The sequence below is a fragment of the Falco peregrinus genome, chromosome 18, assembly GCF_023634155.1.
Source record: "Falco peregrinus isolate bFalPer1 chromosome 18, bFalPer1.pri, whole genome shotgun sequence".
Classification (NCBI taxonomy): domain Eukaryota; kingdom Metazoa; phylum Chordata; class Aves; order Falconiformes; family Falconidae; genus Falco; species Falco peregrinus.
Genome location: NC_073738.1, coordinates 1,867,314 through 1,882,348, shown reverse-complemented (window position 1 = coordinate 1,882,348; position 15,035 = coordinate 1,867,314). Strand labels below are relative to the sequence as shown.

The 15,035-nt window shown below is 67.7% G+C and overlaps 2 protein-coding genes across 2 annotated transcripts in view; one reads left to right on the top strand and one right to left on the bottom strand.

The window, feature by feature from the left end:
- The window catches only part of ARHGAP23 (Rho GTPase activating protein 23), a 31,179-nt gene extending 25,880 nt beyond the window's left edge, over window positions 1–5,299 (bottom strand). The window contains 1 exon segment of the mRNA XM_055789771.1: window positions 4,761–5,299. Within this exon segment, the coding sequence (XP_055645746.1) occupies window positions 4,761–4,811 (51 nt within the window). The 5' untranslated portion in view covers window positions 4,812–5,299.
- SRCIN1 (SRC kinase signaling inhibitor 1) overlaps window positions 1–15,035 on the top strand; it is a 150,362-nt gene that overhangs the window by 86,754 nt on the left and 48,573 nt on the right. The gene's annotated exons all lie outside the window — the stretch shown is intronic.

Here is a 15,035-nt window from a genome sequence, read left to right as displayed (position 1 = left end):
CCGCAGTGCCGGGGATGTTCACAGCTTCCCAGGGCAGCTCTGCCAGCCGGAGGCAGATTTGGCAACACCACATCCCCCATTAACGCAGCAGCTCCCTATGGCACCGACGGTGCCACTGTCCCTGCGGTGTCTTCCCTCAGGGCAGCCCCCAGCCACCCCCTCCGTGCCCCCAACCCCAGGTCCTCCGCACCCCCAGCCCACAGGGATCGTCCTTAACACGGGGCAAGTGGTGCTGAGGCAGGGACAAGGGCTGGCGACATGCACTGGAGCTCAGTGGGGACATGGCCAGTGGTCCCCATGCTGGACACCGAGCCGGCCCAACACCAAGGAGGAGTTTTATCTCCCATCCCACGAGGATGAGGGATGGAGAGGGCTCACCGCCGGTGCTGCCTTCATCCCCAGCTCCTCCTCCTCATTCTCTGTCCCGTCCTAAAAACGGTGTTATCGGCAGCAAGCCCTAGAAAAGTAACAGGATTCTGTTTCCTGTTTTTCCCATGGAAACCCTCAAATAGAAGCTGGCCTCATTATTGCAATTTTTTGGGTTTCTTTTTTTTCAGCAGGGCTAACAATGAGCCATTTCCTCTGGCGGCTCCGAGAGGCACCTTGCGCTCTGCTCCCGCTTCTCTACGGCGGAAAATCCTACCCGGGGAGGTCAGGGGAAGGCTGCCTGCTTCTTCCAGCCTCTGTCCCACTCAAGCCCGGGGGCCCGGGGTGGGGGCCACAGCCGTGCACCCCTTGCACACATGGGGGGAACCCCTCGCCCCTTCCAGGGGTGCTGCCTGTGGCCTAGGGCCAGACGGAGCGCAGGGGTGGGCGATGCTCGGATGAGGGGATGCACAGGAGAAGCACCGAATCCTGCATCCCTCACTGGATGGGCGAAATAAAGAGCCGAGCAGGGTCCTGAACCTCCCTCCAGCCACAGCAAGGACAGGAGGCAGCTTTGGGGACACAGCTTTGGTGACAGCCATGCTCCTGCAGCACCTCCTGCCCCACTGCAGCCCCAGCACCGACACCCGATGACATTTTCCTGAGATTAGGAGCAGCCTAACATTTTTCCACAGCCCACATGCATCCATAAGCCAAAGACCCAGCCCATCTCCTCTCCATCACCCCTCCCCCCCCCCCCCCAGGGACATCAGTGTCCCACCACTGGTGCCACACCAGTCACCGCCAGCCCCGGCAGGGACCACGTTTCACCCCGAAAGCGCTGGCACCACAGCCCGGCCCCCCGCCTCGCACGGCACAAAAAGAGCCCACTATGTGCCACAATAGCGCGATTGTCCCCCAGAGCCACCGGGCTCCATCCCACCCGCCCCGGGGCTGCCCCACGCGCTCGGCCCCATCAAGGGACCCACTGTTGCCATCGGGGTGGCTGGTGGGTAGGGGGGGCACAGCAACCACGGGCACCCCCACGCCTGCACCCCGCGGGTCTGTGGGTTCTGCCCCGGGGGTGCCACTGACAGCGGGTGTTTGATGGCAGAGCCAGTCCTGCCCGGTGGATGGCAGGGCATAGGGGGGGCCACAGAGCGCCGGCACCTGCCTGGCTGCCCATCGTAGGGGGATCCAGCACCGCCGGGCTGTGCCAGCGGCTGGGCTCTGGCATTATGGCAGGAACCCATTGCCTGTCCCAGCCAGGCACAGCTCACGGCAGCCCCGGCTGCCTCCTGCTGCAAGGGGGGCTGGTCTTGAGCGAGCAAAGCACTTGCAGGCACAGGCCTGGGGACCCCACTGGGTCCCATCCTGGCGTGAGAGCAGGATGGGTCCCCACGGTCACCACCGTTTGGCCACTTCGCGACGATTCTCAACCCCCCTTTTCCCTGGAGAGGACCCAGCTCCAGCTTTGCTCTCCAGCTCCCATTTTCCCAGCATGGCTGCGGAGTGGGACCGACCCCCCCATCCCAGCATCCTCCCACCTCAGAAAACTCAACTTGCTCCAGGGGCTGGGGACCCCCCGGGCTGCGTACGGTGGAGACCAAACCCACCGGGCACACGGCCGGTTCCCACCGAGGCGGCAGCACCAACCTGCTGGACCACGCCGCCGCGGGTCTTGCAACATACGCAGCCGCGTCGGCGGAGGTGTGCTCGCTGCGGCACGGCCCCAGAAGGCAATTAGGGAAGATTTAATGAAATCCTGGGGATAAGCAGCCGCGGAAAAGGAGTCAGCCACTTCAGGTGCTCTGAGCCAGTGCTGGAGATGTCTGGGCCACAGCCAGGAGGTCGGCGGCAGGTTTAAAGCAGCCACCCTGGTTTGCAACCTGGGGCGTCCCAAGCCGGGCCGGCTCCTGGAAAGCTGGACAGGTTTTGGGAGCAGGCAGCACGGCACAGCACGGCACAGCTCGCGCAGCCGGCCCCACCGCTCACGGCCCGGAGGCAGCCAGGTCGATATTTTCCAACTTGAGAGCTTAAAATAGGTCATCTATCTCCATTCCTTTTAAATCAGGTCTTGCTGCCTGCTGAAGACAAACTTGGTTTATTAATGGGACGGCACCGACTTGAAACCTAATCTTTTTTTTTCCCCCTTTAATGAGAATAAAAGGCCATCCCCAGGGCTCAGCAGCTTCCCAGCACAACACCCCATCCCTCCGTGCTTTCTCCCAACCAGTGGCTCTGCATGAACCGAGGAGAGGTCCCAGGCACCGGCTCCGAGCGCTCCCGGGAGCTGGTCACAGCACCCACATGCCGCGAGCCAGCCCCCATGCTCTGACCCCAAACCAAGAGCTGTCACCACGTGTCCCCTCTGCCAGACTTGCAACGTCAAACCCCTGCAGACCACAGTCCCCAAGCCCTAAAAACGCCCAGCGGCGGTTCCTTGGCAGTCGATGCTGCAGATGACGGCGCCCGGGCAGCGCTGCCAGCCCTGGGGTGGGTTTAGGACACCACACATCACCCGGCAGTCCCCCCGCGGGGCGAGGCACCGGTGCCAGAGGTGCCGGCTGGGTGCAGCGCATGATGCACGTCAAGGTTAAAACCACAGTGGTGGCAAGGTTAGGGCCCTCCGCGTGGCTGGGGACCCGTGGCTCCAAGAAGCCCAATGTGGCCAGCCAGACCCCGGCATGGCATCGCGCCGCGTGCCCCAACCCGGCGCCAGTGCCAGGTTTCGCGCTTGTAAGGCAGGATTGCGGCAGCAGCCCCGAGCACAGGCTTTTCCTGTCTTTCAAGTTCAGGGTTCAGAAAGAAAGAAAGAAAAAAAAAAAAAAAAAAAAAAAAAAAAAAAGACATTAAGAAACTCAGTGTGCCGAGCAGTGCCAGTAAATAGGGACGGAGGCAGCAGCCACACCGGGACGAGGGCAGCAGCCGCCGGGCAAAGGCTTGGGGCTGGTGGGGGGCAGCCCCTGCCACGCAGCCCCGGGGGTGGCTGTCGGGCAGGATTTCTGCTTACGCAGCACAAAATCCTTGCTGGAGGATTGCAAAGCGCTTTCCTCACTGCCGTCCTTCCCAGATGCGCAGGGGGAGGCTGTGGCGGTTAAATAACATCCCCCCCCCAAGTCGCCCAGTGCCCCCAGTCACACAGGGAGCCGGGGGCAAAGGTGGGCACTGAGCAAAGCCCCCACGCTCTGGCTGCTGCTGCTGCCCCCCCCGGAGGGCACGTTTCACCCCAAAATGCAGCCGATTTCAAGAGACTTGATTTGATCCCCCGCCCCCAAAAATCCGAATGCCAGCACCCAGCGGTACGGAGTAAGCAGGGAGGAATCTGAAGAGAAACCATGATTAATGCTCAGCCGCTGCAACGAGCAGCACTCCTCATATCTGAACCATTTCGCACACCCCAATTAATCCTTTGAGGATGGTTATTAGCCCCATCGCCGGGCTGAGGAAGCCGAGTTCAAATAACCAGGAACTGAGGAACAGAGGCCGAATTCAGCTCTGGGGTGAGGACGTGCAACCTCTGCTCAAATTAGCAAGCGTTGCGCCAGCCGGACACCGTGGCCTGCACCCCCGCCTGGGCGCTACCCTGGTGCCCCCTCCACCACCAGCCCCCCCAGCACCATCCCCATCCCCACCCCACGCCTTCGCTGGGATCTGGCACAAAACGGGCAGGAAACGGGGGTTTTAGCCGGCGGCTCGGCTGGCCTCCCTTGGCACCATGCTGCTCCCAGGGGAGACGGGAATGGCCCCAGTGCCCTCCAGTGCGGCGCTGCTGGGTGATGCTGGTGGCCACGGCATGGGAGGAACACGGGCAGCGTGGCTCAGCGGTGCTGCAAATACCTGCGCGGCCAGGGGGGCTGTCCGAGCTGGGGGAGCAGGACATGACCCAGAGGGGCTGGGGGGGGTGTTGGGGGGGGGGGGGGGGGGGCTGCTGCCTGCCCAGTGCCAGAGCTGGCCGGGGTGGAGCTGGCAAGGACGGAGCAGCCGGACCCACAAGGAGACAGCCCGGCTGGGGGTCTGGAGGAAACACGCGTGGGCACTTGCGGGTCTTGTCCCAGGGAAGGGGGAGCTCAGCCCCAGGGCCTCGCCTTCAGCCCCCCTGGCCGGATCCAGCCGCCTCAGCCCCACCGCCCTGCCGTGCCGCCGTGCTGGCCGGGCACCGGGGACGAGCCACCGCGGCCAGCATTGCCCGTGGCACACAGCCCTGGGCGGGTGGCTGGAGCCCCCTGCCCCGCTGCCCCTGCCCCACCACCCAGCCCCAGGGCGCTGGCTCTGCCCCCACCCCATCCCCTGGGTGCCCGGGCATCGCCCAGCACCCAGCCCCGCACCCCCAGCCCCTACCCCCGCAGCCCACCGCCTCCCCAGTCCACCCAGTATCACCCAGCGCCGCTCACCGCGGGGGCGGGCGGCGGGATCCCGACCAGGCAGAAGGCGATCCCATTCATCGGGGCGCGGCGGCCGGCCTCGCTCGGTCCGGCCCGGCTCAGCACGGCTCGGCTCGGCTGGGCTCAGCACGGCTCGGCCCGACCCGGCTCAGCACGGCCCGGGAAGACGCGGTCCCGTCCGGTCTGGCCCAGCCCGGCCCCGCACGGTCCGGTCCGGCAGGGCTCGGCTCGGCTCGGTTCGGGCTGGGCCGGCCGCGGCCCCGGCCCCGGTTGCGGCTCCGCCTCCTCCGGGCGGCCGCGGCGGCGGGCGGGAGCGGGCGGGGCACGGCACGGCACGGCCCGCCCCGGCGGGAGGGACCGCGGCACCGAGCGGGGCGGGCCCGGCCCCGGGACAGCGCGGCGGGAACCGGCGCTGCGGGAGCGCCCGGACGGGGAGCAGGGCAGGCACAGCCGGGATGGGAGCGCCGGGGAGCGGGATGGGCAGGGGACAGCCGGGGACAGGGATGGGCGAGGGACACCCAGGGACTGGGACGGGACACCCGGGGACCGGGACCGGGCAAGGGACACCCAGGGACTGGGATGGGACACCCAGGGACTGGGATGGGACACCTGGGAACAGGGCCGGGCAAGGGACACCCAGGGACTGGGACCGGGCAAGGGACACCCCGGGATGGGCAGGGGGGGACACCCCGGGATGGGCAGGGGGGGACACCCCGGGATGGGCAGGGGGGGACACCCCGGGATCAGGACCAGGCAAGGGACACCAGGGATGGGCAAGGGACACCCAGGGACTGGGACGGGACACCCGGGAACAGGGCCGGGAGGACACCCAGGGACCCGGACTGGGCAAGGGACACTCAGGGATGGGCAGGGGGGGGACACCCAGGGATTAGGAACAGGCAAGGGACACCAGGGATGGGCAAGGGACACCCAGGGACCGGGTGGGACACCCAGGGACCGGGGCCGGGCAAGGGACACTCAGGGATGGGAAGGGAACACCCAGGGACCGGGATGGGACACCCGGGAACAGGGCCGGGACACCCAGGGACCGGGACCGGGCAAGGGACACCCAGGGACTGGGACCAGGCATGGGACACTCAGGGAGCAGGATGGGACACCCAGGGACCGGGATTAGGCAAGGGACACCCAGGGACCAGGAACAGGGATGGGTAGGGGAGTCCCAGGGATCAGGACCAGGCAAGGGACACCCAGGGATGGGCAGGGGACACCCAGGGACCAGAACAGGGATGGGTAGGGGAGTCCCAGGGATCAGGACCAGGCAAGGGACACCCAGGGATGGGCAGGGGACACCCAGGGACCAGAACAGGGATGGGTAGGGGAGTCCCAGGGATCAGGACAAGGCAAGGGACACCCAGGGATGGGCAGGGGACACCCAGGGACCAGAACAGGGATGGGTAGGGGAGTCCCAGGGATCAGGACCAGGCAAGGGACACCCAGGGATGGGCAGGGGACACCCAGGGACCAGAACAGGGATGGGTAGGGGAGTCCCAGGGATCAGGACAAGGCAAGGGACACCCAGGGATGGGCAGGGGACACCCAGGGACCAGAACAGGGATGGGTAGGGGAGTCCCAGGGATCAGGACCAGGCAGGGGACACCCAGGGATGGGCAGGGGACACCCAGGGACCAGAACAGGGATGGGTAGGGGAGTCCCAGGGATCAGGACCAGGCAGGGGACACCCAGGGATGGGCAGGGGACACCCAGGGACCAGAACAGGGATGGGTAGGGGAGTCCCAGGGATCAGGACCAGGCAGGGGACACCCAGGGACCAGAACAGGGGACACCCAGGACAGGATAAGCTGGGACAGAGGGACAGGGACCAGGAAGAGGACAGAGCAGGGGGGGCAGAGGGATGACAGGACAGCCGGACAGGGACCGGCAGGGCCAGGCCAAGGCCAGGCGATGTGGGAGGAGGACGGAAGGACACACGGACAGGAAACGCCAGGACAGGGGACAGGAGCGATGGGGACTGGCACCGGCAGGCACGGGGACGGAAACAGCCGGGTTGGGGCTGACGGAGGGACAAAGGCTGACACAGACCCACGGGGAAAGGAAACGGCGAAGACGGGAAACAGCAGGACAGACGGACAGAGTCTGGGACGGGGACAGCCGGACAGGGCCTGGCCCGCAGAAGAGCACCCTGAAGCAGTCATTAAGCAGCCGCCGAGTCAATTAACTCCCACACCTGAGTCTCAGGGTGCAAACGGCACCTCAAAAGGCGTTTCGGCGGCGGCCAGCAGCCGCGATGCTGCGGCGCGAGCCTTGAGTCACCCTGGACTTGGCCGCAAGACGCGTGGTGGGCACAGCCGGGACCCAGCGCCAGCCCTGGGGGGCAGCGGGCAGCGCCGGGGGGGGGACGGAGCCGCACGTGATGGGAAAGCAGGAGGCGGCGCAGGAAAGCAGGGAGCAATGACAGCCACAGGGACATGGGGACGCGGGGACAGCCAGGTGCGCTGGACCCAAGTGGGGGCTGAACCCAAGGGGGTTTGGGACAGGGCACAGAGGGACACTCGGGGATGGGCAGGGGACACCCAGGGATCAGGACCAAGCAAGGGACACCCAGGGATGGCCAGGGGACACCCAGGGATCAGGACCAGGCATGGGACACTGAGGGACAGGGATGGGACACCCAGGGATCAGGACTAGGCAAGGGACACTCAGGGATGGGCAGGGACACCCAGGGACTGGGACCAGGCATGGGACACCCAGGGACAGGGATGGGACACCCAGGGATCAGGACTAGGCAAGGGACACTCAGAGATGGGCAAGGGACACCCAGGGGCTGGGATGGAACACCCGGGAAAACAGGGCCAGGCAAGGGACACCCAGGGACCGGGGTGGGACACCCAGGGACCAGGACCGGGCAAGGGACACTCAGGGATGGGAAGGGAACACCCAGGGACCGGGATGGGACACCCAGGGACTGGGATGGGCAAGGGACACCCAGGGACCAGGATGGGACACCCGGGAACAGGGCTGGGACACCCAGGGACTAGGACCGGGCAAGGGACACCCAGGGACTGGGACCAGGCATGGAACACTCCGGAACCAGGATGGGACGTCCAGGGATCAGGACCAGGCAAGGGACACCCAGGGACCAGGATTAGGCAAGGGACACCCATGCCACATCATGGCACCCTGAGATGGCTCCTCCACCGATGGCATCACCATCCTCACCCCCGGTCCCCACCATTCCCTTGGTGCCACCCCGTGCCACCCCAGTGATGCCAGCCCACGCCACCCCGTGCCACCCCAGGGATGCCAGCCCATGCCACCACAGTGATGCCAGCCCATGCCGCCCTGTGCCACCCCAGTGATGCCACCCTATGCCACCGCGGTGATGCCAGCCCGTGCCGCACAGCGCGGACCCAGCCAGCAAGCGCAAGTTTTCCGTGACACAATTAAGAAAGTCTGTGTCAACAACGACTTCCTCTGGGCGCCTGGAGAAACCTCAGCGCCACCAGGAAAAATAAATGACCGAGCCGTCAGCCACTGCCACGGAAGCGCCAGGAACTCAGGGCTGGAGCGAAGCTGCAGGGCCTGATCCTGCTTACGGGCACGTCCCGCTGGGCTGGCAGCTCCCGCACAGCCGCTCGCTTCCCACACAGCCGCTGACACACAACCGCAGTCGGACGGTACAGTCTGCCATCCCAGGATGCTGAAACTGCCACCCTGGGGTACAGCACCCACCGCCCTGGGGTACAGCACCCGCAGCAGCAGGGGTGTGGGATGGGGGGGATCTTGCACTTTGGAAACACGTGGGTGCCAGCACCCAAAGGGGACCCCCGCGAGTGCTGCCACCACCGCTGTCCCCTGCCCCGGCCTCGGGAGCCGTCCCAGCAGCTGGAGGGAACAAACAGTCGGATGTGAGTGACGGGATGTTTCCTCCCCGCGAGGGCGCAGCCGGACGCCCGCACCCCGTCTCCGGCCACCCTCCACCCACGCTTAGCACCCCCTGGCCCTGCGGCGGGTCCCTCTGTCCCCAGCCCCGCTGCACGGGCCACCTCCCACCCGCGTCCTGCCGGGATGCGCTGGCCGGCTGCCCTCTGCCTGCCCGGTTCTGGCAGGACTCGCCATCCCGGCCGGCTCCTCTCGCCACAGACACTTTCCAGGAAACGTCCCATCCAGTGGGTCTGGCACCAAGGGCCGCCCCACCAACATCCAGCCTTTCCTGGTGGTGGATCAATGGGAAGGAGCAGAAGCCTCCTCCGGCTGTGCCCACCGGCCACCCGCTCCTGCTCTCCAGCTGGTCTTGGGGGTCCTTGTTGTGTCCCCTCACAAGGGGACGCAAGGTGACATCCTGCCCACAACCCTCCCCCTGGGCCTGCCAGGAGCCTGGTGCAGAAAGCCATTGCTGGCAGGAACCAGCCATGGATACCAGGACCCTGGGGTCCCCAAGCGACCTCCCCAGAGCCACCCCCACCAGGGAGGTGACACGACCCAAGCTGGCTGTGGTGGCCCTGACCCCTCCCTCTGTGCAAGTTCCAGGGACAGGGATGGACCCTCATGTGAGGTCAGGGAGAAGCAGCCATCCCCAGCGAGGGGTGACCCCCGTTCTGGGGCGCACAGTCTGGGGGGGGGGGGGGCTCAAGGAGAGCTCCCAAACCCCAGCCCCCCTCCTGGGGCAGCTTTTCCACGGGGGTCCCCAAGGAGCAGGGTGCCACCATGCACCCAGCCAGCCGATGCTCCCTCCCTCCTCTGAGCCCTCTTTGTCTCCCCCAGCCCCACCCCAGCACCAAGACCCCATCTGCAGCCCCCCCGGGGACACCCAGCTCCCCATCCCCATGTGCAGGGACAGGATGGCACCCACCGCCCTGGCAGGGCGTCCCCGAGCTGCCATCACCGCGCATCCCACACCCCATTCCATAACCACCCAAAAATCACCATCCCAGCTCCCGCCGCCAAGCCAGCCGCCCGGTTTAGCAGAGCGGATCCATCATGTCCCACCACATCTCAGCCCCCCCGGCCCCCAGCCCTGACCCCAATCCCGGGCAGCCGGAGCTGGGGGAGCAGGAGCCCCCCGCCCGCCTGGGCTGCCGCTCCCTGCGGAGCCGCTTCCGCAGACAAAGGGAGCCAGAGGGGAATCCCGGCTGGGCGATGGGTTTTAACCTAATCCTATGAATTACAAGGAAGAAAAGCAAAAGCAGGGCGCTCGGCAGCAGCATCGCCCAGCCACAGCCCCCAATGCCAGAGCAGGATCATGCCCTGCCCATGCCAGCTGGGGACAGGGACATCCAGGGTGCCCCATTGGGGTGGGGTCTCACGCGGACCCCGCTCGCCGTGGCATGGGTGGCAAAGGCGGGTGCAGACGCGGCGCTCAGCACCCTCCCAGCCCCAGGCAGACGCCTGCAGGCCAAGAGCTGCTTTCCCCTCTCGGCAGCCACCGCCTCGCCTCGCGAAGCCATTTTGAGCCAGCGGCAGAGAGACGAAAGGGTTACGGCCCCAACCCCTCCTTCCCACGTCCAGACCGCTGGTGGGGATAAACACGAGCAAGACCAGGGGGATGTGGGATGGGATCAGCCAAGAAACCCAGCAGCGAGGCAGAGCAAAGCAGGGCAGCACGGCAGGGGGGGCGCGGGGGGCCGGTGCGGACTCACATGCTCATCCCGCATCAGGGAGGGGCTGAAATCCTGCTGGGAATCGGGGTACCCAGGGGACCCCTCGCTCTGTGCATCCCTGGCTGCCATGGCCTGTCGCAGGGCATCTCTGCCAGATCCTGCCCGCGCTGCCCGGGTGCCGGCAGGCACATGCCAACCTGCTGCCGCTCACAGCCTAAAATTATCATCAGCTCCTCCGAAGGCATCGCCGCCAACGAGGGCGGTGGGGAAGGCATGCGGGCTGCTCGGGAGCTCCTCTGCATTGCAGCTGGATCTGCGCGAGAGGGGATTTTTCCAGCGGGAAAGGCAGCCCCCGAGACACACGGCGGGCGGCGGGGGCTTTGGGTGCGGAGGGACCGACGCTCGCAGCCCCAGGGAGGATGCTGGACCCAGGTCGCAGCCCGTGGATGGGGATGTCAGCACGTCACGTGCAGCCCCCACGTTGGTTTTCATCGCTTCGGTGGGGCGGATGCGCGTGAGCTCCCGGGGGTCCGGCGGGGCTGGCGGAGGCACCGACGCGTGTTCACCCACGCTGCCGCTCCCGGCCCTTCCCCGAGCTGGGGAGCTGGGGGGGGGGGGGGGATTTGCAAGCACGCGGCCCCCAACGTGCGGTGAAGCCTCGCTGCGTGCTGGGGACGCGTTACGCCCAAAGCGGTGGGTCTGCCCTGGTCCCTGGTGCAGCCCCAGACCCTTGTGCCCGGGGACACACACACACACACGAGGCATTAAATCCTGCACTCGCATCTGGGCCAAGCCAGGATGGGGCGGGGGGGTGAACAGGAGAGGCAGAGGCTGCGGGAAGGGTGCTGGTCCACTCGCCTGGGTGCACAGTGGTGGGGGGAGATGCTCAGAGGGGGAACAACCCCCCATCCCAGGGAGCAGAGCTGGGGAAGCACCATCCATGCAGAGCCACATGGGGGGGGGGGAGGCACCGAGAGCCCCTGGGTGGGCAGCAGGGAGGGCCTGGGCACGGCAACCAGGATGGCTCCCAGAGGCGCTGGCTGGCGAGTGGTAAGATGGGGGGCCAGAGGAAGGACCAACAGACACAGCCTCAGCCCAGCCCCCCCCCCCCTCGCCCCGGGCTTTTTCCACACCCCACAGCAGACACCCCACAGAGGCTCCAGCCCCCTTCCCAAGCAGAACCCCCTTCCCCAAATCACGCTGCTGATAGCCCGCGGGGCGAGACACACCTCAGGCTGGGACAGAAACCTGTGGCAGTGTGGGGACTGTCCCCTCCCAGCCACCCATCCCCTCCACCTTGGGCGAGGGGCTAGAAACCATGGCGGCGGTGGGCACCTGGGCAGGGTGAGCACCCATGGGTGCCCACGCAGGGAGCCCACGCACATGCCATGGGTGGTGGGAGCGCTGTCAGTGGGGCAGGGATGGGATGTGGGGGACCAGGGTGGGCAGGGGCTCAGCCCCAGGGCTGCGCATCCCGGTGGGAGGGAGGGTTGAAGCAGGTGGGTGATGCTGGGGGTGCCAGGATGGTGATCAGGGGGCAGCTGCTGGTGATGCTGGGGTGGGGCGCTGGCGGTGCTGGGGACGTGGGGGGGGGGGATGTGGAGCTTAGAGGCAGAGGTGTGTGGGGGGGATGCCAAGGCAGCAGCTGGGGGGCCTGGGGAAGGGCGGAGGGCAGCCGGGAAGGCAAAAAGGGGTCCCTGAGCAGCAGGTGGGGAGCGCGGGGGGGCAGGCGAGGTCCCCTGCCGGGGGGGGCGGCCGGGGGTCCCCGGAGGAGCCTTTCCCCAGCCTCGGGCATCCACGGGTGCTGGAGCTGTCCCGGCCCCGGTCCCAGCCCCGGTCCCGGCCCCGGTCCCGGCGGCTCCTACCTGCTCCATGGGGCCGCTCAGGGCGCCGGCGCGGCGGGCCGGCCGCGGGCCATGGGCCGGTGCCGGTGCCGGTGCCGGTGGCGGAGCCGGCGCGCCCCGGTGCGGCCCCGCTGCCGCCGCCGCCGCCTCTCGCCACCGCCCACGCCCGGCGCCGCCCGGCGCATCCCGGGAGCGGCGTCATGTGAGCGGCGGCGGGAGGGGGCCGCGCCCGGCCCCACCCGGGCCCCCCCGGCAGCCCCCCCGGCAGCCCCCCGGCCTCCCCCTGCCCCCGCCTCCCTCCAGCCCCCCCTCCACTCCTCACCCCTCCGGCCAGCCCCTAGCCGCCCGCCCCGGAGCCCCCCACCCTCCTCCCCGTCCATCTCTCCATCCAGCCTCCCCTGCAGCCGTCAGCCCCTCCATGCCTCCCTCCATCCAGCCTCCCTCCATCCAGCCTCCACGCATCCTCCCATCCCTCCTTCCTCCATCTTTCCATCCATCCCCATTCACCCTTCCATCCTCCTGCCCATCCAGACATCCTCTGTCCGTCCAGCTCCCCATCCCTCCATCCATCCTCCCCTCCATCCCTCCATCCTCCCCTCCATCTCCCCTCCCTCCATCCCCCCTCCCTCCATCCCCCCCTCCATCCATCCCTCATCCATCCCTCCATCCTCCCCTCCATCTCCCCTCCCTCCACCCCCCCCTCCATCCATCCCTCATCCACCCCTCCATCCTCCCCTCCATCCCTCCATCCTCCCCTCCATCTCCCCTCCCTCCATCCCCCCCTCCATCCATCCCTCATCCATCCCTCCATCCTCCCCTCCATCTCCCCTCCCTCCATCCACCCCTCCATCCATCCCTCATCCATCCCCCCCTCCACCCATCCTCCCATCCATCCTCCCCTCCCTCCCTCCATCCTCTGTCCCCCCAACCCCTACCCACCCATCCATCCGTCCATCCACCCACTCTCCCCTCCATCCCACCCCCTCCTCACCACCCAACCACCCTCCTCCCCCGACCCTCCCCCCTGCCACTCACCCCACTCCCCTCTCCCGGGGGCTGCCGGGGGGCACAGAGGTCCCAGGGGTGCCAGGGCTGCTGGCTGTGCCCAGGCTGGGGTGGTGCCGGGGCAGCGGGTGGGTGGCACTGGCTGACCCCCGCCCGTAGCAGCTCACGGCCCCTGGCCCAGCTGTGGCATTTCCCCGCAGCCAAGCCCTCCAGCCTGGGTAAATATTAGCTCGGAGGCAGCGCCGGTGCCAGGCCCGGCATGGCCCGGTGACCCGCTGGGGCACTGCCAGGCCCTGCGCCTGCCCTCGGCTCCCCGGGCACGGGCTCACGCTCTGCCTCGGCCCCTTTCGCACAGCCCTGGACCGTGCCTCAGTTTCCCTCACACCACCCCAGGCTGTGCCTCAGTTTCCCTCGCACATCCCACGCCTCCCCCAATGCATTGGGACGAGCAAGGATGAGGAGGGGCACAGCACCCACCCCCTCCCTTCCACAGGTCCCAGCCCCAAGCTGGTGCCATACTGGGGGTACAGGACATCCCGTACCCCACCTCCAGCCTCACGGTTCGGGCAGGGCTGGCCAAGGAGGGGGTTCAGGGTGGGCGCGCAGTGACACCCCCCATGCGATTTTTTTGGCTGGGGACCCCGCCAGGCGCAGACCCGGCACAGGGTGAGCAGCACCAGGAGCCAGCGATGCTCGACCCCCCAGGTCTCCCCACCTTGCCTGAACCCCCACCCCGGGGCCACCGCACCCCGCTGGCCCTGGAGACCCATCGAGGCTGGGGGGGGACACATGGGGGTGCCGGGGGCCACAGCAGCACCCCAAGGGGCTGGGAGGTGGGGGGGGAGGTGAGTGGGGAGCCCGAGCGGGAAGAAAGCGGCTTTTGTCTGGGGGCTCTGAACCTCGCTGGGGGCCGGGGGAAATTTGCTGCTTTCTGATGCTAATGAGATGTTAAAAATAAGCTCTGCGCAGCGCAGCCATGTTGGGGCTTTTCCAGGGTGGCTCGGAGGCGGCCGGACAAAAGGGGCTTTATGGGGCCGCGGGGGGCACCGAGGGGGTGCCCACCCCTGCCCCGGGCACGTGGCCGCCCACAGCCCCCTCCCAGTCGAGGGCGAGTTGTGGGGTACAGCCATCCCTGCCCATCGCAGCCCCCAACACAGCCCTCCTCGGGGCTGGGGGGACCCCAAACCCTCCCCGGCCACAGCATCCTGCCCGCGGGGGTCACGGGCTGCGGGTGGGCGATGGAGGGGGCCGCCGGCATCCTGGCCGCAGCCCCCCGGTTTGGACCAGCTGAGAAAAAATGCAAAGCGGCCCCAGATGTCTGCTCACGCCGGGAGAGGCCGTCTGGCCCTGTCAATGGGGCCTTTGTCCCCCCGCAGAGCCTGGCCTGGGGACCGTGCCCATGGCCGGGGCAGTGGGGCAGACCCCCACCCCACCCCTGGGGCCAGCATCATGCTGGGAAGACCAGGGGTCCCCTTCCCTGCTGCACCCCAAAACCCCCTCCCCATGCCCAGTGATGGAGGAGGAGGAAGGATGCAGGCTCCCCAGGGCTGTGAGCCCCCCCCCCCCCCCCCCCCCGCCAGCCCGGGGGGGCTTCGTGCCACCCGCCTCAGCCCCATTCTGTCGCTCCACACTCTTTGATCTGCCAAACTCGGGGGCGTTCAAAGCGCCTCGGCACAGGGGAGTGGGGGGAAGCGCCGCATGTGGCTCCCGCAGCTGGGGAAGGGGGAGAAGGTGGAGTCGGGGGGATGCTAGAGCCAAGCCCCCACCCCACAGGGATGCTGGAAGCCGGGGAGCAAAGTGGAGACTGGGGGGGGGGGGGGGAGACGGAGACGGACACGACTCAGTGCCTGCGGACT